The 23,244-nt window shown below is 32.5% G+C and overlaps 1 protein-coding gene across 1 annotated transcript in view; it reads right to left on the reverse strand.

Annotated features, from left to right (window-relative positions):
- Positions 1-23,244, reverse strand: part of DYNC2H1 (dynein cytoplasmic 2 heavy chain 1) — a 279,710-nt gene that overhangs the window by 206,789 nt on the left and 49,677 nt on the right. The window contains exons 35-47 of the mRNA XM_045556812.1: positions 22,402-22,625; positions 21,547-21,662; positions 19,022-19,221; positions 18,341-18,605; positions 16,811-17,018; positions 14,264-14,393; positions 11,150-11,305; positions 9,740-9,999; positions 8,651-8,897; positions 7,572-7,723; positions 6,368-6,512; positions 4,876-4,978; positions 4,188-4,355 (exon numbers count right to left, since the gene is read on the reverse strand). Coding sequence (XP_045412768.1) covers positions 4,188-4,355; positions 4,876-4,978; positions 6,368-6,512; positions 7,572-7,723; positions 8,651-8,897; positions 9,740-9,999; positions 11,150-11,305; positions 14,264-14,393; positions 16,811-17,018; positions 18,341-18,605; positions 19,022-19,221; positions 21,547-21,662; positions 22,402-22,625 — 2,374 coding nt within the window. The remainder of the gene's footprint in view (positions 1-4,187; positions 4,356-4,875; positions 4,979-6,367; positions 6,513-7,571; positions 7,724-8,650; positions 8,898-9,739; positions 10,000-11,149; positions 11,306-14,263; positions 14,394-16,810; positions 17,019-18,340; positions 18,606-19,021; positions 19,222-21,546; positions 21,663-22,401; positions 22,626-23,244) is intronic.

Below are 23,244 nucleotides of genomic sequence, written 5' to 3' on the forward strand. Positions count from 1 at the left end.
TATCTCATCATTTCTCACCTGGACTATTCCAGTAGCCTCTTATCTTGTATCCCTGCTATAAGTCTTTACACCTCCTCAAATATATTCTTAGTGCTACTAGAGTAACACATACAAAAACAAAACCGGATTTTGCCAAACCACTCCAATAAAGCTTTCCTCTACTCCCTTAAAAAAAAAAAGAAAGAAAATCTTCTAATGACGGCCCTTTGCACTGACTGGGTGAACCTCCTGACTCTGTGCTATACACTCCACCTTTCTCTGCCTCTGTTTCTTTGCATATTCTTTTTCCCTTGTCTGAAATACCCTTCACTTACTATATTCATCCTTTAAAACACAGTTTGACCACTTATAATCATTTTAAATAATTAAAAACTTAAATATAAACAAAACATGTACAGGACTTGAATGATGAAGCCTGAAGATCTAAATAAATAGACTAAATAAACGGAGAGAATTGGAAAACTCAATGTAATAATGATGTCAATTCTTCCCAAACCAATATACAGATTTAGTACAAATCCTATCAAAATCTCAGCAACAATAGAAATAGAAAAGATTATTCTAAACTTTACATGGAAATGCAAAGGAACTGAAATAGCTAAAACAATTCAGAGAAATATACCTTATACAAATAGGGGGAGTCAGTCTACCCAATTTCAAGACTTATAATAGCTGCAGTAATAAAAACAGTGTAGTGGCAAAAGGACAGACACATACATCAATGGAACAGAATGAAGAACTCAGAAATAGAACCACATTACTAATTGTTGACAAAGGTAGAAAAGCAATTCAGGCAGAAAGGCAGCCTTTTTCAACAAATGGTACTGGAGCAAGTGGACATTCACAGGTAAAAAAAATTGAATCTTGACCTAAGTCTCATTCCTTATACAGAAGTTAAGTAAAAATGGACCATTGACTAAAATATAAAACACAAAACGATAAAACTTTTAGGAAAAAACATAGGAGAAAATCTTCAGGAGCTAAGACTAGACAAAGAATCCTTAAACTTTACATTAAAAGATCCTTAAAAGGAAAAATTTACAGGTTAGACTTCACAAAATCAAAAACTTTTTATCTTTGAAAGACCCTGTTAAGAGGATGAAGAGACAAGCTACAAAAAGGGAGAATATATTTGCAAACCATATATCCAACAAAAACTAGTATCTATTAATACAATATATTAATATAAATATCCTTAAAACTCAACAGTAAAAAAACAAACAATCCAATTCCAAATGGGCAAAAGACAAGAAGAGACATTTCACCAAAGAGAATATACAGACGGCAAATAAGTACATGAAAAGATGTTGAACTTCACTAGCCATTAGCAAAATGCAAATTAAAACCATAATGACATATCAATACCCACTTATCAGAATGGCTAATATGAAAAATAGTGACAATGCCAAATGCTGGCAAGGGTGAGCAGAAATTGCCACTCTAGAAAATAGTTTGGCAGCTGCTTAAAAAACTAAGTGTACAAGTACTATATATTCTGCAATTGCACTCGTAAGCATTTACCCCAGAGAAATAAAAATGTATGTTCACACAAAAATCTGTACATGACTATTTATAGCAGAAAAAACTAAGTGTACAAGTACTATATATTCTGCAATTGCACTCGTAAGCATTTACCCCAGAGAAATAAAAATGTATGTTCACACAAAAATCTGTACATGACTATTTATAGCAGGGTTACTCCTAATAGCCAAAGGCTGAAAACAACCCACATGTCCTTCAATAGATGAATGGTTAAAGAAATAGTGGTACATCCATACAGTGGAATACTTATTCAGCAATAAAAAGGAACAAACTATTGAAACACACAACAATCTGCATGTATCTCCAGAGAATTATGTTGAGTGAAAATAACATTCTTCAAATGACAAAACTGAAGAAATAAAGGTGGTTTCCAGAGGGTGGGAGAAAAGTGGGTGTGATTACAAAAGGGCAACATGCTAGATCCTATAGTAATACAAATGTTCTATAACTTAACTATATCAATGTCAATAACCTGGTTGTGATGTTGTACTATAATTTGGCCAGATATTAACACTGGGGGAAACCAGGTAAAATGTGCCTGTGGTCTCTCTGTATTAATTCTGACAACTGCATGTGAATCTACAATAATATCAAAAAATTTAATTTAAAAAAAGTTCAGGTGTGTCCATTCCCCAGACAGTGCGCCTGGCACTCACCATGTAGTTATACCTCCATCCCCTACCCCTACCCCCCACCTCTGACTCAGGGGGATGGGCGGGACATGGGCAATATATATAACCTGAACTTTTGTACCCCCATAATAAGCTGAAATAAAAAAAAAGAAAAAAGAAATAAATAGAATGCTTAACTCTATGGGGAAAAAAAAATTTTCAATGTAACTTCCTCAAAAAAGAATTTCTATCTCTTCTGCAACTTTACTATCTTTTATCCCAAACATATTCAGAAAAGTTATACTAATTATAAAACACTTCATATTTTATTGCAATTACCACTTTAACCATCTATTTTCACAAATCCTTGTGGCATCTAAACATACTGGCAACAGATATCACTGTAAGCAAGGATTTTCATATCTGTTTCTGCCATTAGATGACAAGCTTCTTGAGGGCAATGATGTATCTAGTTTATTTTTTATGTATCCAAGATTAAATGTTCTTAAAAAACTAATCTTTCACAATGTGAAAATCCTACATGCCTAGGTCTAACATATGTCAAACCCGTGTTTTTAAAAAACCCTTTACTGAAGAGCAAAATACAAAAAAGGGACACATATTATTGAGTCTCACATAGAGGTCTCTGAAAGATACCAAACACTACAGGATTCAGTAAGGTGTCAATACTGTCTAATGTCCAAAGGATATGCCACTTTCTTTCCAAGAAGAGACACTACTGACTCAATTTTCAGACTGAGAAAGATGGCACCATTTAAGAACCAAAGCCTCTCCACACTAAGTCATGACGACTACAGGTAATAATGACATAAACCCTCACTAAAAACCAAGCCAACTCTAGAATATTATCAGGCTTCTCTAAGCATTTCATCCTGCCTAAGTTTCTCTTAAACCATTTCCTGACTCCAAAACTCTGACAGCACCTAGAAAATTCCTCTGTCAATCTCAACATCCTTTCCACCATGTAATTATAGCCCTGAGACCACTATCAAATTTAGAAATGTACAATATATAGAATGTATTATATATTTTTGAAGCCTAGGTTTATACTCTAAAAGAATAAACATGTTTTACAGACTGAAAGCAATTTTCTTAGGAAATATTTCCATATTGGAGTCTTCTTTTATCATGGACCCTTTCACCATGACGATTTTCATATTACATGCATTACTCCAACACCAGTTTTCAAAATGCAAATTGGTTATTAAGCAGTAATAGTTGCAAATACAACACAGCTGCTTTATCTGAATGGTGTTATACTTTCTTTACCATAACAAAAGATGAAGCTGGTAACAAGAATATGTAAGAGTTCTGTGTTAATGATAGGAATAAGAATGGCCATTACTCTTAAGCAAAAGATCATTATAATCAAATATGGATTTTCTCAATGATCTTTAAAAGTTTCATACATACTTAACTGTTTTTAAAACAATTTTTTTTTTTTTTTTTGGAGACAGAATCTCACTCTTTTGCCCAGGCTGGAATGTAGTGGTGCAATCATAGCTCACTATAATCTCCAGCTCCTGTGTATAAACGATCTTCTGCCCCAGCCTCCCAAATTAGCTCAGACTACAGATGTGTGCCACCATGCCTAGCTAATTTTTTTTTTTTTTTTTTTAGAGATAGGGTCTCACTATGTTGTCCAGGCTGGTCTTGAACTCCTGGCCTCAAGCTATCTGCCTGCCTCAGCGATCCTCCTGCCTCAGCCTCCCAAAGTGAGGGGATTACAGGCATGAGCCTCTGAGCACCAGCCTATTAAAATAATTTTGCATTGCAAATATAAAGTAATATGGCCTGAACTTCTGTTTTACAAGAACAAAATTGTTTTCATTATATTTTGTTTGGAACATAGTTACTGAAATCTAGCAAAAAAGACTCCTTTATGAAAAAAAAAACATTAAAATTATCCACAGTTTTTATTTGTTTAGACATGCAAAATCACCCTATGGGTAAGAAAAATAACTTTAAAGTTCTCATAACAATAATATATTTACATAAACTCTATTATATTACCTGCCATATTGTCTAATATATCTGAGCCCCAATCTCCTTGAAACACTGATGTTAAAATGTTGTCAAATAAATGAAGTTCTTTCGCACCAACAATTTTGTCACGAAATAAGCGCCGTGCTTCATATGCTACAATTTCTAACACATAATCTAGTGGATGGTTTGAGGATCCTAAAAAAGGCAAAATTTGCTTTAATTGTAATAAAACTCAAAGGATTTAAAAATGGTGCGTTTAATAAAATATTAGAAAGAAACAGAGAGTAGGAATCTACATACCATAATTTTGGCATCAGATAAATAGAAGAAAAGGAAAAAGAGTTAAAATTCATTTTGTTAATGAGTTGGTACATTTTTATGATCACTTAAAGGCTACATTAAACACTATCAAGTCTAGTTGCTTAATAAAAATATCAATTCCAGAAAGTATATTAAACATGTTTTGGGTACAAAGAATAATGATTTCTTTTTTCCCAAAATCAAGTTTTAATAGTGATAATCATACAAAGTTTGAAAGAAGAAAGACATTATTTTAACAGTAATATTTAAATTTAATAGAAATATAATTTTCAAAATATAATTACTGTTATAATACTCATTTAACATATCTATTACAAATAAAATATACATCATAAGTGCACACACACACACACACACACACACACACACACAAAGATACACTAGCAAAACTTACCTCCTTCTAAATCATATCTGAATAAGCCAAGAACCCACTGGGTAAGAATGCAAGGAGTAAAGAAATAGTGGCTATAATCATCAACTGTAAATTTGGCCCGCACCTAAAAAAGAAAATATAGTAAATAATCTTTCTACTTTCTTAAATTCATAAGCTATAAATTTTTCAGTCACCTTGGACTCAGAGGAATGCCAATTTCTACCTGTGGGTGGAATTGTATTTCAATATAACTGATATCACTAGCTATCCTTATATTATATTTTTTGCACTTAAAAACACTATTCTAAGAAGGGCTCATAGGCTTCAACAACTGGCCAAAGTTTGGCCAAAAAAAAAAAAAAATGTTGAAAAGCCTTGCTAAAGAAAGGAATTCAAGAAAAACTAACCTAACCTTTACAAAGTGATGGTGGCAATTCCAAGGACTCACAGGTCTAGGTAAGAATCATTTTCTGATGGTGGGAACCACAGAGCTATCTTACGTTCAAGAAGAAGTCAGTGAAGAAAGTGCTTCTCCTCAATATATAACCAATGAAGAGCCTATTCCTTCCTTTCTATGGACACAGCCATTGCTCTAATTTTGATCTTGATCATTTAACAAATGAATTAATTTTTTTAAAGTAACTTGCTGCTTTCTAACTTATCTTGTCCCACTTTTACTCCAGTACTACCAAAAGCATCTTCTTCAAGCACTTCCATAACTTACAAATGCTATTCTCTTTATCTGGGAGGAAGACCTTTTTTTCATCTCCAGCCACTTTGTACATTTCTATTCATTTTTCAAAACTCAGATCAAATTTCACCTCCTAAACAACTACCATATACAACAACATTATTTACCCCCTCCTCTGTGCTATCTCTGTAACTTGGACATACTATTATTATTACATTTATCACTCTACATTAATGGCTTATTTATATGACTCAGTCCTTCATTAGACTGTGAACATCCAGAGAAGAGACTCAGTCATTTGTGCATCCCTAGGACTACCACTGGTGAGAGAAGGTGCTCAATAAATGTCTTGTGCATCCTCAAAGCCTATTTCCAAGTATCTTCCCCACTTTATCAAGGAAGAATACTTTAGACATTTCCTCACAGGCAGCAGGAAAAAAATAAACATTAAAGATTACTCTCATGTTTGAAGAAGACTGGAAAACAGAAACTGATAGAAGTTAGGAGAAAGATCTGGTTTTGGAAATAAGATGAACTCCATTCTAAATAGGCTAAATTTTAGCTGACAACAGACTAACTATCCAACACAAATCCATTCATTCAACAAATATTTATTGAGCGCCTATTAGAAACTGTGCCATGGATACAATAGTGCAAAAGGCACACACAGCACCTGTCCTCACAGAGCTTATGCTCTAGTAGAAAAATCTAATAAACAACAAGAAAGTAAAGCCTGAGCATCAACATGGAAGTCACAATTAAAGGTACCCTTTGGGGCTGATACTAAAGGACATGAAAACTATACTATAAATGCATATATACCTGTTCATACACTTGTACCATAGATCCTGCCAAGAGATAAATTTTTGATGAAGAACCCCAAATAGAATGATTCTTCAGATTTTTATGTAGAACTGGTTCCAAATAGGCTCCATATATTGTTTGTAATTGCTCTCTTTCTGGGTAACTAAAAAAGGACAAATAAGAAAGAAAGTTAAAATAAATCAATATTCTCAACTATTATTTCATTGTTAAGTTACAGCAGTGGTTTACAAACTGTGCTGCTCTGACACCTAGATACCTCTGAGGCTTACCACCAAGGGATAAGGCCAGGCTCAAGTTTTCTATTCTCACTTCAACCCAATTGGATCCCAAAGTATCTACTATCATATGCTGGGGGTCCTAGAAGAGGACTCCAAAAAAATTATTTAAAAACATTATCATTTAAAAACCACTGATCTTTAGAAAGGTCAACAGGAAAATTTTACTTTAAAAAAAGCATTTTAAATTAAGTCTATCCTGAACACAGGGCAGTAACCCACCTCAGAACTATAAAAATAGAACCAATACAGCAAATAAAAATCAACCTGTTTTTCCCAAACCAAAATTTATTTCAATACAGCATAATCAATGGCAGGAACACTTCTGAAAGAAAAATGTTAATTGATGGGGTAAAATTAGCATGAAAGCATATAAATAAGGTTTTGTAATATTCAAATATTTATAATATAATATTTGTATGTTCAATATAAACAGAGGAGACAGTGCCATAACCAGAAAATTTGGGAGTCCTTGTAAAAATTATGGACCATGTAGATAGACAGATGTATTAGGATTGATGCCACCGGCCATTAAAATGACCTATCTCTTCCTTGTTCAGATTTAAATTATCTTTTTGGTTATCTTCGTAAAATTTGATAGTATTTTTGTTTTATGAACCACATAAAACATTTAAATCTAAAATTCATCATTCAGATTCCTGATATTGACATTTCAGAACAGGGACTATACATAACAGTTTTATTTCTTTATGTATTTCAAATAAATAAGATGCTTTGATTAAAGCCTTTATCACATTAAATTACCTATATTTTGGGAAGGGTAGGAAAAAATTTCAGAGCTTATGTTTCACCATTTTTATATTCTATGTTTTAAAGAAGTATCATTAACTGATACCTTTAGTAAAATGCAATTATATATGATATTTCCTCAAATTAAAAAAATTTTTAAACATTAAAATACATACTCTATAGCACAAAGACGAACAATAGAAGTAAATCTGGTAGTAAGCTTGTGTCTTCCCAGTCTTCCTCCAGCTGACATAGAAGCCACAATTTGAACATTTTCTAAACCAACCCATTCCAAATTTTCATCATAAAATCCTTGATATGTCAGTACCTATTTGAAAACACATATATTTCAAATGTTTTATTCTTAAGATTTTCTAATGATGATAAAATATATTGTTGCCTAAGTTTCAATTATTTCCAAACATAATCTTCATCTTCTACCTAACTCAAGAATTTAAGATTGAAATGTATCTTAAATTCTTATACCATTAAAAAATACTGTTCAAATCTCTGTGTTCTATTAATGTTAGCTAAATTATCCTAGTTTTTAAAATGCTTCTTTCTCCAATAAACACCATAATTCAGACATATTATAAATCTACTAGCAATTATCAAAAAAAGTAAAAAGTCAGGATGAACATAAGGAAATTTTTTTCTATAAATATTTCATTATATTCTGCAATTAAACAGTAAAGTTAAATTTATACCTACATAAATAGGCATAATAAGCTCTAAGAAGTTAAAGTTTCTATTAATAACAAGATGTAAATAACATAAAGGGAAAAAAATCTTCCACACTGACTGAGAATATATGATCTCAAATCCTTATACAGGCAAAGAGGGAGACTAATGGGCTAATGCAGCCAGAGAAAAGGCATGACACTAAGTGTAATTGCTGTCAGTAGTATCTATACTTTAAAAAATGAAGGAAAAATTCCCCAAACTCCAACATCATCCCCAGCTTCTGCTTTCCTCCTTGTTTAAGCAATAAAGGACAGGTGATAGATGTAGAGTAAAGGCTGTTTCTATTCTCTCTGTCACATATCATCTTGATGTAATCCTAACTTTTAAAGGGAGGAAAATCAAAAAAGGTAGAACTGGAACAAGATTAAAATGCTTCAGGAGTTTCATTTCCATGACACATCCAGATAAAATTGTCCATGAAGGAGGAAAGCAGATTTTCTATCTATAAGAAAAGTTAATAAAATAAAATTATTTCTAATTATATTAAAACACTTCAAGTGATAAGGCTTACCTGTTGTAGGAAAGCCACCAAAGTACTGGTCCCCCATTTATCAAGCTTGGGTAGGTTGATATCTTTTAAGTACAAAACAAGTCTTTCACAGTCTTTTGGTCTGTATACACGACCAGTATTGGTACTGATTACCATGCAAGTCTGGCTCAGTTTCTGCAGGAGATGTCGAGAAGTAGTTTGTGCACTACAATGAACTGTAGCAATCTGAGTGGACCGGAGTTGGGAAAAGGCATACCTCAGCAGCATCCTGTGAAAAATGTATGACATCTGACTTTGATGAAAATGCAACCATCAAAATATATTTTCTATTCAATATAAAATTTCTATCTTATAAATACTTCAGTTTCTAAAATATGTACGATGATGTTTAAGGGTAAAGTGGTAAACATGGATACAGTTTCCATAACTATCAAGGTATCTTTCTAACCTTTAAACGAGAAAAAAATAAATTCATATTTTAAAGCATTCTTAGGATGAGGTTTCAGCCAAAAAAATCAAAGTTTTCAGAAGTAATCTTGTTTGATAAAGTAAATATAGAATATACCAACTGTTTCCTCATAGTTGAAGAAAAGATGTTAAGATTTTAAGTTCTCCTAGTTAAAAAAAAATTACCATGATTTTACAGAATTTTTTAAATTTCTACTGTCCCACTAGAAATGTGAAATTAATAATCCATGGCTTCTTTATTTCAAGAAACTATGCTCCATATGCACTAAAACTAGGCTGAATTCTACTGATTTAAAAGCTGTTTTTAAGGAGCTAATTTCAAGATTCAAATTTTATAACTAACACTAATAGTAATTTCTGAGTATATCTAAGTTATTCATTTTTTGTTGTGATTATATGCACAGATTCTTTTGGGGAGTATCTTTTCAGATTGCTCTCTTTCCATTAGAAATCACATAACCAGGCAGAGAAAGGGACACCTTCTTCTCTATAGTCATTATTTTTACATGTATTGAAAATAAAAAGAATCTCCCATGAAAATGTAAATGCTACTTTAACCAAAAGAAACATACCAAAAGCTGTTAAATCGTATGGGGGGGGTGATAAATCAACAATATGCACCTTTGTCGACATTTTTCTTACCCTTTGCCACATCCTTCTGGTCCTACAAGAATGAAGGGCTGTTTAGTATCAGAACTTAACCAAGGTTTGAAATAAGCTAGACCTCGCTGCATGTCAGGAGTCTGAATGACTGGAAGAGTTTGGCTATTACTGAAATCATCAGCAGTCAAGTTTTCTGGCTTCTTCAGCACATAAGATGCTAATCGTTCTCTACTGGAGTCATAGTAGGTGTCCATTGGTCTGTGTGAGTCTGGAGGCGATTCTCGTGCCCAGTTAAAAACCTTAAGAGGAAAAAGGCTGTGATAAGTTTTCACATACTCCAGGGTGTATGAAATTTTTTAATTCTTCAAAGTAAATGTCCCAAATGTGAATCATCTTAGTTCAAAAAAAAGTTCACATGCACTAAGCCTATTCTATAAAGTAACATCTTATTTCAAATATTTGTCTCAAAATGACCATGTAAGCAAATGAATAAAACTGTATATAGAAAATAATGAGTTGGTAGATATTAATTCATACACCAAGATATACATATATTCAATTTTAATGGAGTTCTTATGAACATCAAATCACAAATTACAGAATGCAGAAATCCTAAAGCCCTTCATTTTCACCATATTTTGGTACTGCTCATTCCAGTGCTTTCAACATGTTATTCTTCTTTCTAATATCAAAAACTGTTATCTGCAGGTATAAAGCAGAGTTAGCCCCTGATGCTACTCTTCAACACATTTATTCAGAACTTTGACAAGAGAGTATCTGCTTAAAAGCAGCACAGAGTATGGCACTGGGTGGTAACAAAGAGAAGCATCTGGCAACAGAGGCAACAGGATGACCATGGAAAGGGAAACAGAATAGAGAAAGCAATAAATGACGCTATCAAAGAAGCAAAATGGAAAAAAGGCTGGAATATAATACTGGAGCCAACCCAAAGGAATACGTGCTCAATTATTTCCATAGAGGCCAACTGGAGGAAATTCCTCCTTGTGTAGAATTCAGCTTTAAAACTAACTTGGCTAAAATATAACTTTTATATATGTATGAAAGAATTATTAATTATTAATCCTTCCTAACATTCCTAATTGCTAAAACTGTTCTAGTTAAAAGCATAAAAAACATTATTCTAAGATTAAAAATGAATGAAATAATTTATTAATATACTTAACTAAGTTCAAAAATATCTAACTTCAAGAAAATATGGTTCAAATTTTAGATTAAAACATAAAATTTTAAGAATATCATCAAATATAATAAACTACTACAAAGGAGCAATTATATATACATACATAAAAGCATTATTACTCAATTGAATGCATAATTTCAAAATTTTAAAGTTCTATACCTTATAGTTACAAATTATTATATTTTGGCAGTTAACAGTCAATGAAAAGTTAAAGTTTGGATTAAATATAGGCTTTAAATATGCATTACCTCTTTGGTGAATTCCAAACGTGATTTTATGTTCAGATTTCCACCAAGTCCCCTTATGAGATTAATAATAAATTGGTCATGATCTTTGCAGCCATGTAGATGTGACAAACCATTCATCACAGTCCCAACCAAACTTGTTTCTACCACATAGTCATTCTGTTGATTAAAATCCATGGTACAGACAAACAAAAGACAAACATTAACCAGTAAACTTAGAACCATACAGACTGACATTCACATATCTTTTCAAGGATCACCTTTAAATTCATCCCTCTATTCAAGTTGTAGAAAGTTTGGACTTCATTACATATACATATATATGCTTTTAAAATAAAAAGTAATGGTGAAAACAAAATTATATATTTCTAGTTATAAGTGCTAGAGTCCTGAAATAGAGACATGATTTATTTACTTCCCAAACCTGAAGAATACAAAAGGAAAGGTAAGTTAGTGGCATTGGTCCAAAAAGAACAGATGTCATTTCCTCTTGCTGATAAAAAGGAAACTAGAGTCAAGAGTTAGATTGATGGCACTGGAAAAGAAAGGTTAGGAAAATCAGGCTTAAATAAAAAATCATTTGAAGCTTTCTCTGTAAACAGAATTTTAAAATAAAATTTTTGGACTTAAGTGGTGTAGATGGCTTAATCTGTAGGCCCCTCTGGGGCCTCTGGTAAGTGTTAAGCAGTTCAGAGGAAAAATACTTCTTACAGCCTTTTCATAAATATTTACTGAGAATCAATCATGCATTAGGATATATACTGTGGTGCTAGGTATAAAAAAAAGGTGGTGCTAGGTATAAAATAGAAAGGTGGAAACAGAGTCCCTGTCCTCATGGAACTCAACCATAGTAGAGGAAATGATTAACAAATTGTGGTAAGACTGGCTGGGTATGGTGGCTCATGACTATAATCCTAGAACTTTGGGAGGTTGAGGCCAGAGAATTGCTTGAGGCCAGGAGTTCGAGAACAGCCTGAACTACATAGTGAGATCCCTATCTCTACTAAAAATAATTTAAAAATTAGTGTGCCTGTAATCCTAGCTACTCAGGAGGCTGAGCCAGGAGGATTTCTGGAGCCCAGAAGTTTGAGGTTGCAGTGAGCTGTGATAACACCACTGCACTGTAGCCCAAGCAACAGAGCAAGACTCTATTTCAATACAAAAAAAAAAGAAAGAAAGAAACACCCATTCTAGTAAGAGCTATAAACCAGAAGAACAGAGTGTTGGGAAAAAGGGTAGCTCAGATTGAGGGCTCAAGGCTTCTTTGAAAAAGGTGACATTAGCTAGGCACGGTGGCTCACGCTTATAATCTTAGCACTTTGGGAGGCTGAGACGGGAGGATCCCTTGAGGTCAGGAGTTCAAGACCAGCCTGAGCAAGAGCGAGACCCCATCTCTACTAAAAATAGAAAAATCAGCTAGGCATGGTGATGCGTGCCAGTAGTCCCAGCTACTTGGGAGGCTGAGGCAGGAAGATTGCTCGAGCCTAGGAGTTTGAGGTTGCTGTGAGCTAGGCTGATGCCACAGCACTCTACTCAGTGCAACAGGGTAAGACTCTGTCTCAAAAAAAAAACAAAGAAAAAGGTGACATTTGAAGGATGAGCTCTATTTGATCACGCAGAGAACATAGCACATACAAAGGAAAATTTAGTGCAGTTAAGGAATGAGAAGTTGTTTCCTTGCCTAAGTAAGCAAGGAAACAGTGGTTTAAGTCAGAGAAATAGGCAAGAGCCAGAGCACAGAATTTATAGGCTATGTTAAGTAGTACAAATTTTATTCTGTCTTTAATATGTTTTTTTATAATACAGTAAAATGATACGATTTACATTTTTAAAAGATCACACTGCCTCATAATAAATATTTTTGGAAGAAAGCAGAAATGGGAGGAAGAGTAGGAAGAAGGGAAGAGACAGGTAGAAATCCAGGTGGTTAAGTCTTGCTAAGAGTTCTAGATTTTAAAGGCAAGCTAAAGGAAACCTATGTATTTTCTTTTAGATTGTCTTATTTACTGAATTAATACAAGAAACTAAAGTTCTATCTCACAGGCTGAGAAAGACAAAAGAAAAAAGAAAGCAAAGTGCTAGTTTTTATAAACACAATTTCAGCATTTGACTAGGCTGTCCATTATGGTATACCTTGGAAGCTGAGCATGGTAAACAAAGTGCAGAATAAGAAGGAAGGAACATTTACACTCTGTATGTTTTACATTAATGAAATAAATATCTACCGAAAAGGTGCTATAATGTAGATGTCAGGTATTTAATCAAGCACAATACTATCATTCATTCACTACTCTGTTAACATCACACTTGGTTCCAGGGATGCAATTAGAAGCATTGATAGGCTTGGCCCTTGCCTCCAAGGTGCTTATAGTTGAATGTAAAGGAGCAATTATAATATAGTTGGTAGGTGCTGTATCTTGCTACAAAAACACAAAGGAAACAGTTCAGTCATACTGGGACTGGTGGGAGTGGTCCCTTTTCTGAGGTCTCTAGGAAAACCTACCTCATTTGCATCACCTCCTCACAAATCTCTATTTCTCCACCTTTCATTCTTACAAAGTCAGAAACGACAAAGGCCGAGGAAACTAAAGCAAGATCTCCCTTTCTCTGTCTCTTGGTCAATCCAAAGTATTGACTCCTAGATCAAATTCAGATTAACAATCAGATACTTTCAAAAAATTCATTGCTCAGGCTGGTCTAGAACTCCTGACCTCAAGCCATCCTCCCACCTTTGCTTCCCAGAGTGCCAGGATTACAGGCATGAAACACAGCACCCGGCCTTCGTATTGTTTTTAACATGATATATATGTATTTATGGATGTATCAGTGCAATGTGACAGCAAGGTGGTTTGCTAGTAAAAATTAGAAAGATATTCCAACATTCTAGATTTTTAGGTAAGCAGGGTCAGGTACTGTGGATGAAAGAAGTAAAGTGTTCTAAGACTAACACAATAAAAAGTTATGGTAAGAGAGATAGAAGGACAGCAATGACATCTACCTGTCCCCTCACCCCCACATTCCAGCAGAGCTCTACCACAAGGCAGCTAAATGTAAACATTAGTTTTAACCATTATACTTCTTGTCTCAATTAATTAGGAAACATTATGGTTGATTTACCTGCTTTAAAACCCACTGTAAAGCTTTTTCAAAATAATCTCCAATCCAGTTTTCAAGATTATTCCTACATTTAGCAGGCTGATTCTTCAACCAAGATTTTATCAAAGAATTAAGATCTGTCTCTTCATCACTGAAACATTAACACAAACATATAAGAAATTATTTAAGAAGAAATTTTCAATTTACTTTCAAATAAATTTTTGTCCAATAAACTTTATTTCTGTCCAATAAACTTTATTTGACACATATGTTTTATCTGATAGCACACAAGAGCTGGCTTTAGGTACTTCTGTATGTGTGTATAATACAGTCAGTTCTGTATATATACATACATATAGCTATACATACAAATATATACCATTTTCTATAGAATATAAACAAATTATTTTCATCTATTTTATTACAAATATACACGAAAGAACTACATATACACAAGTTAGCCTAAAGTAGTCTAAATCCTTTCTACTAAAAAATACAGAATCTCAAGTCCCATTCACTCCAGACCTACAGAAGCAAAATCTTCATTTTAACAAGATCCCTTGATGATTCAAATGCACATTAGAGTTTAAGATGTACTGTTCTAAACTGTAATGCAGATCTTTAAAAATAGTTTTTTCTCTATTCCATAAAAATCCAACTACCTAAATTCCCATGCCACTGTTAAAACCTAAAGATCTTCTTAAAGTAAAATATAATTCTTTTAGCAAGTAATTATATGAGTAAAATCCAATGATTGCAATTAAATATAATATTCACATCTTATTCAAAATTACCTTACATAATTATAAAAATTATAGTAAAAACAACTCAGATTAATAATTTCAATACTGACAAGGGCTCATGATTTTGTCATTTTTTTCCTATCTTCTACTATTGTTTCATAGCAACAACACTAGTAAATACTGAGCCCTTGAATTTCTCCTCACATTTTCTATTCAGTCTAATATGGAAAAGAAAAACAGAAAGATCAAAGGTTAATAATTAAATTACATTAGATCATCTCAAAGCAGGCAAACCTGACTCTAAGCTCCTTCAGAATAAAGATTTTCTTATCAACGGTATATTCTCATGCCTATGGACACCATATGTCTTGATGTGTACAAAACAACTCTGTTTCATACCAGTTGTCCCAGCATAATTAATAATAATACTCTGTTTCACTATTAAAAGGTTTTCATTTGGCCTATCATATAGCAAGTGTTCAACAAATACCTGCCGAAGGAATGAATGAAACTGAAAACTAAGGTATAAGCTAAACACCTAGCAATCAAAAATATTAATAAATATTTTATATGAAACCATATACATTCATTATTCATTACACCTCTTACAAACAATGTCTGGTTCACCAATGATTTTCAAATCCTCTATAGTAATATGTTGTCTTTTTTTCTGCTAAATATCTATGACATCTACTTACTGCTTATTTCATTTACATTCTATCTTATACAATTGTTCTTGTATTTATTTTGTCTACTATACTTGAAAGGATTTTCTAAAAAGACAAGCCCTCTATAAATGTTAGTTTTACTACTTTCTTACTGTTTCTCCTAAAGTGCCTAACTTAATGCCACATACATATTAATAGATACTCAACAAATATTTTAAAGTGTAACTGAAAACTTACCTTTATTCTGTTTTTCTCACACGATTGCTATGAAAGCTATAAACCCCAAATTATATTATTTTTTTAATTAACATCCAAAATATCAACTGAAGCTCCTGACTAATGTAAATGTTTCCTATAACATTGTCAAAGTAGTAATGAAATAATTTTAAAACACAGCTTGCACCAACTTGATTACACTGTCATGCCACACAACACCTAAAATAACTTCAAATGGCCCTAAAAGAGTCCGACACTTTATGTAGGCTGATAAACAACAAATTCTAAAACATAAATTCAAAAAGTAAAGTAAAATTTTCTTATTTATGCCAAAACATTACTCATTTTGGGAAATGAAATTGGTTCACATGTCTATACTCTGGTTTGTGACTACTGCACATGATATCTAAAAGTTAGTTAATTATTCATTTTTGCTCTTTAAGCCTCTTCCAAATACACTAAAGAAGAAAAAAAATATTAAGAAGTTTTCAACTTGTAAAATAAAAAGGTTGGACCATAAGACCTATTAAACCTGAGTTAGCCCTAAAATTACATGAATCTAAGATTCTATGATTAAAATATTACTACTTAGCTTTAAATTGTTAGCCTCTACCTCATAATTAATATGTTCACTTCTCTGAACTCAATCATAATATTTAAATAAAAGTAATGAGGAAGAAAAGTCAAATACTTGCTGTTTCTCTTAAATAAACAAAAATATTTAGTCATTATAATACAACTAAACTGCTAAAATAATTCAATTGTATAATAATAAAAGAGTAACTCTCTGAATGAATTGAAACCTGAGAAAAAATAAGTTACTCATAAATGAGGAAAATAATTATTTATATTTATACTATACTTATTTTACTTAGCTATGAAACCAGGATAGCAATTGCAGAATATTCTAATATAATATATGTAAATGCTCTATGACTTACCTAATAAAGATCATCCCCATTCTAGATATTGTGGCTGGTGAGGCACAACTTAAATCATGAGTTTCAAATACAAAGTTAACATTTGGGCCAAACTGAATCCTTTCTCCACTGGGCATAGTAAGCAGTCGATTATCATCCAGAACAGAATTCAGAGATTCTATCCACTCAGGGTCAATATCACCATCACAGATAATCCATGAGCTGACATCTATTTTCAAATCAAAACACTGGAGTTAAAATAAAAATATATGCAATGATAGTAATTAAAAATAAGGAATAAACTAATTATCTCATTATTTAGAAGTGATTTCCAAAAGTATATATTATTTTATATTACTGAAGCTGAATTTAAACAAAAAGTTGAACAAGCTGAAAATTTTCATATGAATTTGTACTACAAATGTGGTGAGCCATCCTGGCTCAGCTGGCCAAAAACTCAGTTATATATCCTGTAATAAAGCTTTATTTGTCTATAAACATACAGAATTGGTAATCTCACTAAAGGAAAATGTGGTGTGCAAGACTTGGGTATTTTTACTCCCATGAGACACCTATAAGATATTCTTTAGACCTTTGTCTTCTACCATGTCATGAGAATGTATGAATGCTTGCTTTGTAAAATCTCTCTTAGAAAATACAGAAAAAAATCCAATTTTCAGAAGCCTACATGAGAAATAAAAAATTCACCACCGTCAAAATTTTTTGATATATAAAAAGGTGACCTCAAAGAAGGAAAAGCAGTCATCAATTGTACATAGAGTCGTTATAGGTAAAAACCTTTTTTATCCACCCTTCCTGTGCTAAAATGGGAATAGTTCAAGCTGTATGTAGACCTTTAAAACAATTCAAAGAGGAAAATGCCACCAATGAAAAGTGTGAGAAATACATAAAAGGTAATATCTCATTTTTACTTAATGTAATAGAACATAGAAAATGAAGAGACTACATTAAAAATCCCCTCCAATGTCTTAGGGTTTCGATTCTTTCACTCACTGCCTTAGACAAATAATTATTAATTAAATTATGACCTGGCAAAAAGTAGGGAGTCTCCTCTGATTCTGGCCAAAAATTCTCTTAAAAATCAAGTAAAATAAATTGAGACCAAGAAGTCCATTGTTTGACCACTTAAATTTTCAAAATTATTCAATATATTGTACTTTATTCAAACTGATGAGTTAATGTTCATGCACACTAAATTTAACCCCCCCAAAAATGTGTCATCTTGCTTATTTATGAGGCACTATGATATCAACTCACCAAAGATTTTATATTTATTCAGTAAATTAATCTAGTTGTGAATTACAATTCAACCAATTTACTCTGAGTTTCTACAATATTAAAAGTAGTTATAGAGTGTTAAGTCAAAATGATAGCCTGTCTTAATACCCTCCAAAGCAAAATACCAAATGTATAGCATTTGAAGGCAGTTTATGGTCATGTATAAGCCTTGATAAAGATAGCATTATAGATAGATTCTATCTTTCTCTAAGAATTATTAAGTAAAGCAATGAATTATACATATAGACCAACCTGGAGGTTCCCGAACGACTTGGCGAGCACTATTTGTCAAAACACCATCAGACCACTCTCTTGTATCCATGTCAATATGGCCTAATAATTGATATCTAGGCATAGCTTTGGGATTCATAGTATATTGTTTTACAACTTTGCCAATTTTACAAAGTGCTGCTCTTAACATTCTCCAAAGGGTTGATTTGCCAGCACCACTTGGACCAACAATAACAACTCCCATCCTCTGGCATAATTGTTCATACAATTCTAAAGCCTTTTTGATCTAGTAGGAAAGAAATATGTTCACATATGATTTAAAATAATTGATTATACTCAGTTCTGCTTCCCTCTACAACAGTTGTTCTATTCCAAAAATGTAAATTAAGCCTTTGATTTCTTCAGTGGAAGATAAAGCCTTAAAAACCTAAATAAATCAGAACATATTTACAATATAATCTTTAAATTATGCAATATTTCTTTGAAAGAAACAAAGGTGGTTTCCAAATTTTTGACAATACAAACAATATGTTGATTATTTTCTTTGTTCATTCATTCATTCATTCAAACATATTATTTTACGAGAAAGCGAGGTTTAAATTGAGAGAAAAAGATAAGTTAAAAGATGAAGGATAAGGATAGTTAGTAAGGAATTAACTAGGAAAAGAAATCAATCTATTACAAAATATTTTTGATAGTTACCTGATTGGGTATGATTTCATAATTGGCCTCTTCAAAAACCTGCTTCAAGGCAGCACTTAGTTCATCATATTCTACTTCTTTAAAGTTAATTCCAGGAAAGACATCTTTAATCAGTGCATCAAACCGGGTGCAATCAGCAAACGTGAACTTTGACATTGTATTAAGCCTCAATGCTTGTACCACAATATGACTTTCATTAACTAGAGAAAAAGTTTCATTTTAAAATTATTATCAATTTAATGACTATAAAATTTTTAAGTATTCTATAGCCTTCATATGCATTATTAATCATTAAATGACACACTAGACTTTATTAACATTTATAGACATATTACATCATGTGAATCAGCAAGCTTACCTTAATATCTTTTGACTGCTAAAAAATAAGTAACACTACGTAGAGTTATAAACTCTTTCCCATAGAATTTGAATCCCAGTGTACCCGGACTTTAATAAAAGTCATTATCACTTATATTTGCATAGTACTTCACCTTTGATATTATATGATGTCATCCTTATAACAACTCTATAGCGTAGGTAAGAAAGTATTACAATCATTATTACAATTTTACATAGAGGAATGTTAAGTCTCTAAAGGTTTAAGTGACTTACCTGAGAAGATACAGCAGTATGTATTATGGCTGGGATTCAAATCCAGGTAAACTAATTCTACATTCAGGTATGTCTCTAAATATACCACTTTTGTCTCCCAGAGAGTTTATGTCCTAAGACTAAAAATTAACAAATTGAGCAGCAATCTGATCAGCCGTGTTCGAAACTGCTTCACAAACCCATTCTTTTTTTTTTTTCTTGGAGACAGAGTCTCACTCTGTTGCCCCAGTTAGAGTGCAGTGGCGTCATCATAGCTCACTGCAGGCTCAGACTCCTGGGCTCAAGTGATTCTCCTGCCTCAGCCTCCTGAGTAGCTGGGACTACAGGCACATGCCACCACATCCAACTAATTTTTTCTATTTTTAGGAGAGACAGTGTCTCACTCTTGCTCAGGCTGATCTTGAACTCTTGAGCTCAAACAATCCTCCAGCCTTGGCCTCCCAGAGTGCTAAGATTACAAGTGTGAGCCACCGCGCCCTGCCCACAAACCCATTTTTAAACCAAACACAAACACTGATATCATTGCCAGACACTCTTATTTTCAAGGACATAAGCTGATTGATAACATACATAAACAAAGTCCAAGAAACTATTTTTAGCTTGCCATTTCGTCTATAATTGCTTAATATTGCTATGTTTAAGTATACAGAGGCTTGACTGTTCTAGAATTTATTTCAAGCACTGATCTCATAAGCCATCTTTATTTACTACAGGTATGGTTTAAATATTTCTTAAAAATTATGAAAGATAGGTAGCTGAAAAATACTAATGTAAGCATTTCACAAAATGTATCTACCCTGGCATATACCAACCAAATAATATAGCTAAAATAGATTCCATTTTTAAGATATATATTTTCATCATTTAAAGTTCAAATGAGTAATTTCTTATAGTCCTTTTTTCTAAGCTGTCTCTTATTTTTACAGTATAACTGAGTTTTTAATAGCAACCTGAAGAGACTAATTGTTTAGCCTTTCATGAAGGTATACATCCATGGGTGGCAGGAATCATTTATTTTATGAGAATGAAAAATCATTTATAAACAAAGTATATATAAATATATGAGTCCATACTGATCTAAATAAATGATTTAATAAGTACATAAATGAAGGAGAAAAGACAAATCTTCTCTATAGAAGAATTTCAAATAATATATGCAAAAACTCCCCCCTCTTAAGGAGTAGACCTTGCCTCCCCACTTTGAAGGTGAACTGGATTTAGTAGCATGCTTCCAAAGAATAAAGCAGGGAAAGTGGAAAATAACAACTGTACAGTGGAGAAACCTGGCAAACAATACCTTAGCCAAGTGATGAAGGTCAAGATCACCAGTGATGTCATGTGGTTATCACATCCCCGCTGATACGATGTGATAAGGAGGATACTCCACCTCTGTGGTATTCTTTCCAAACATTCATAACCCAGTCTAATCATGGTATACTATCTTTTGAAAGAGAAAATCCCCATGTGTTTCTATCCTTGTTTTAAGACTGGACAAAAATCTCAGGCTCCACTATTCACCCACTAAATCAGAAATTTTGGAAGTAGGGCACAATAATCTGTTTTTTAATAATCTTGTAGGTGATTCTAATGGATGTTAAAGTTTAAGAACAAGTGGACTTTACATATTACAACTATTTATTATTTATTATACATTTCAAAGTTGTTATAAGACATCAGGTAAAAACTAGAGAAAATCTGAATAAAGTATGAAATTTAGTCTGAAAATAATGTATTGAAATTATTTATTGGTTGTGACAAATATACCATACGAATATAAAATGTTAATAGGAGAAACTGGAGGCAGAGTATGCAGAAATCCTTAATACTATACCTATAATTTTTCTGTAAATCTAAAACTATTCCAAATTAAAGCTTATTTTTAAAAAATAAGTTATTTGGAATAATCATCATACCATTCTGTTTAGTGCCATTTTTCTTCAGCTGTCTAAGAAGATTTCCACTTCCTCTCAGAACTGTCTTCAAAGCTCTCAAACCCCAATCATAATGCTGTTGAGGTGTCAAAAGTTCCCTGAAATAAAGGCATGGAAATTTTAAAGCATCAAATAGCTACAAGAAATTCTTTTTATCATCACATCTAAAGAAATAAAGAATATGACTACTGACACATAGAAATGAATACTGATATCCCATAAATCTATATAAGGGAAACAATCACACAAAATGATCACTCAATAACCTATTAAATGTGGATGGTTCTCAAAGATAGGATAAAACTTTCATGGACAGGCTAATTATCTTAATGAAGATACCAAATGACAACTACCTGTTACCTTTATTCCTAAAGTCTTTAATCAAGCCACCTTGCTCTCAGTCTCTGACACTGTCCCCCACTATCTCATATGAACCAGAATTGTACATTGCCCCAAAGAAGCTAAAAGTCAACTTCTATACTAGAAATAAGACAGAAAAATTGTGAGAAAGATTCCCTCCTCAGAAGAGTAGCTTTTGAGCGGTCGGCTGGTAAATTAGTTCAATAAAAATCATTTAGCTGGACCCCTCTAACATAAATATTTTAAAGAAAAAAACTGATCAAATTGATAATATGTAAGAAAAATAAGTAGTTTTGGGCCAAATGTTTTTACTGTTAAAACTAGAATCTTTCATATCAACACTATAAGCACAATAAAATCATTAATATGAAAACCATAGAACAGGTAAATTGGGAAAATGTGAAAATGATCACCACTAACTATAATTAATCATTAGAAATGTCAAAATATTAAAATATTTTAAACAGGAAAACTCACCTAGATAAATTGAAAATAGCTACCAATTTTCTGCCCAATACTTTCGCATCTTTAAAGCCTTCTGAATACAGAATAACTTCTGCAATAAGATCATTGTCTGGACGAGACATAGCTACTGGCCTAAAAAGCTGTTTAAGATTATCAGGCAGTTTTTGTCTTCCTCCATAACCTTTTCCAGCAGGATTCATAGTGATAAAAATTCCAGAATTAGAATTTATTTCTACCTGAAATATTAATTTAAAATATAGGCATGAAAGATTTGAACTATAAATATAAAATATATTGCCAACAAAAATTTTATTATGACACATTACTACATATAAATATTATACCTTAGCAAAAAGTAACCTCCCATGTACTAACCATCTCCTTACTCAACATATAATGATCTCCTGAGGAACTAGACTGCTTTAAAGAGGTTCTTTACAAATCATTTTTTTGAGACTGAAAGTTTAAGAGATAGTAACTAATTTGATTAATCTATTCATTTATTTGACAAATTTTACAAAAAGCCTTCTTTTCACTAAGCACTTTACTAAGTAACAGAGACAACTGTGAACTAAAATCATTAATGGTTTATGCCCCTCTGGAGCTCATAATCTTACAAAGAGGCAAATTGTAGTGTGATAAATATTATGACAAGAAGAGTTGAATGTGATGAAAGCATCTAGTAGAAGCATTTCCACAAAGGTTTAAGAATAGAAGCTAAATTAGAATGTGTAAACAATAAATGCACCATTAGTAAGTAGAAACTAGTCTAGAGTAGAAAAACCAAGAAATCTGGCCATAAAGGAAAGAAAGAAGCAAGAGCAGGAGTTGGAAGAAATATGAATCAAGGGAAAG

This window comes from Lemur catta, chromosome 7 (genome assembly GCF_020740605.2).
Source record: "Lemur catta isolate mLemCat1 chromosome 7, mLemCat1.pri, whole genome shotgun sequence".
In the NCBI taxonomy this organism is placed as follows: Eukaryota; Metazoa; Chordata; class Mammalia; order Primates; family Lemuridae; genus Lemur; species Lemur catta.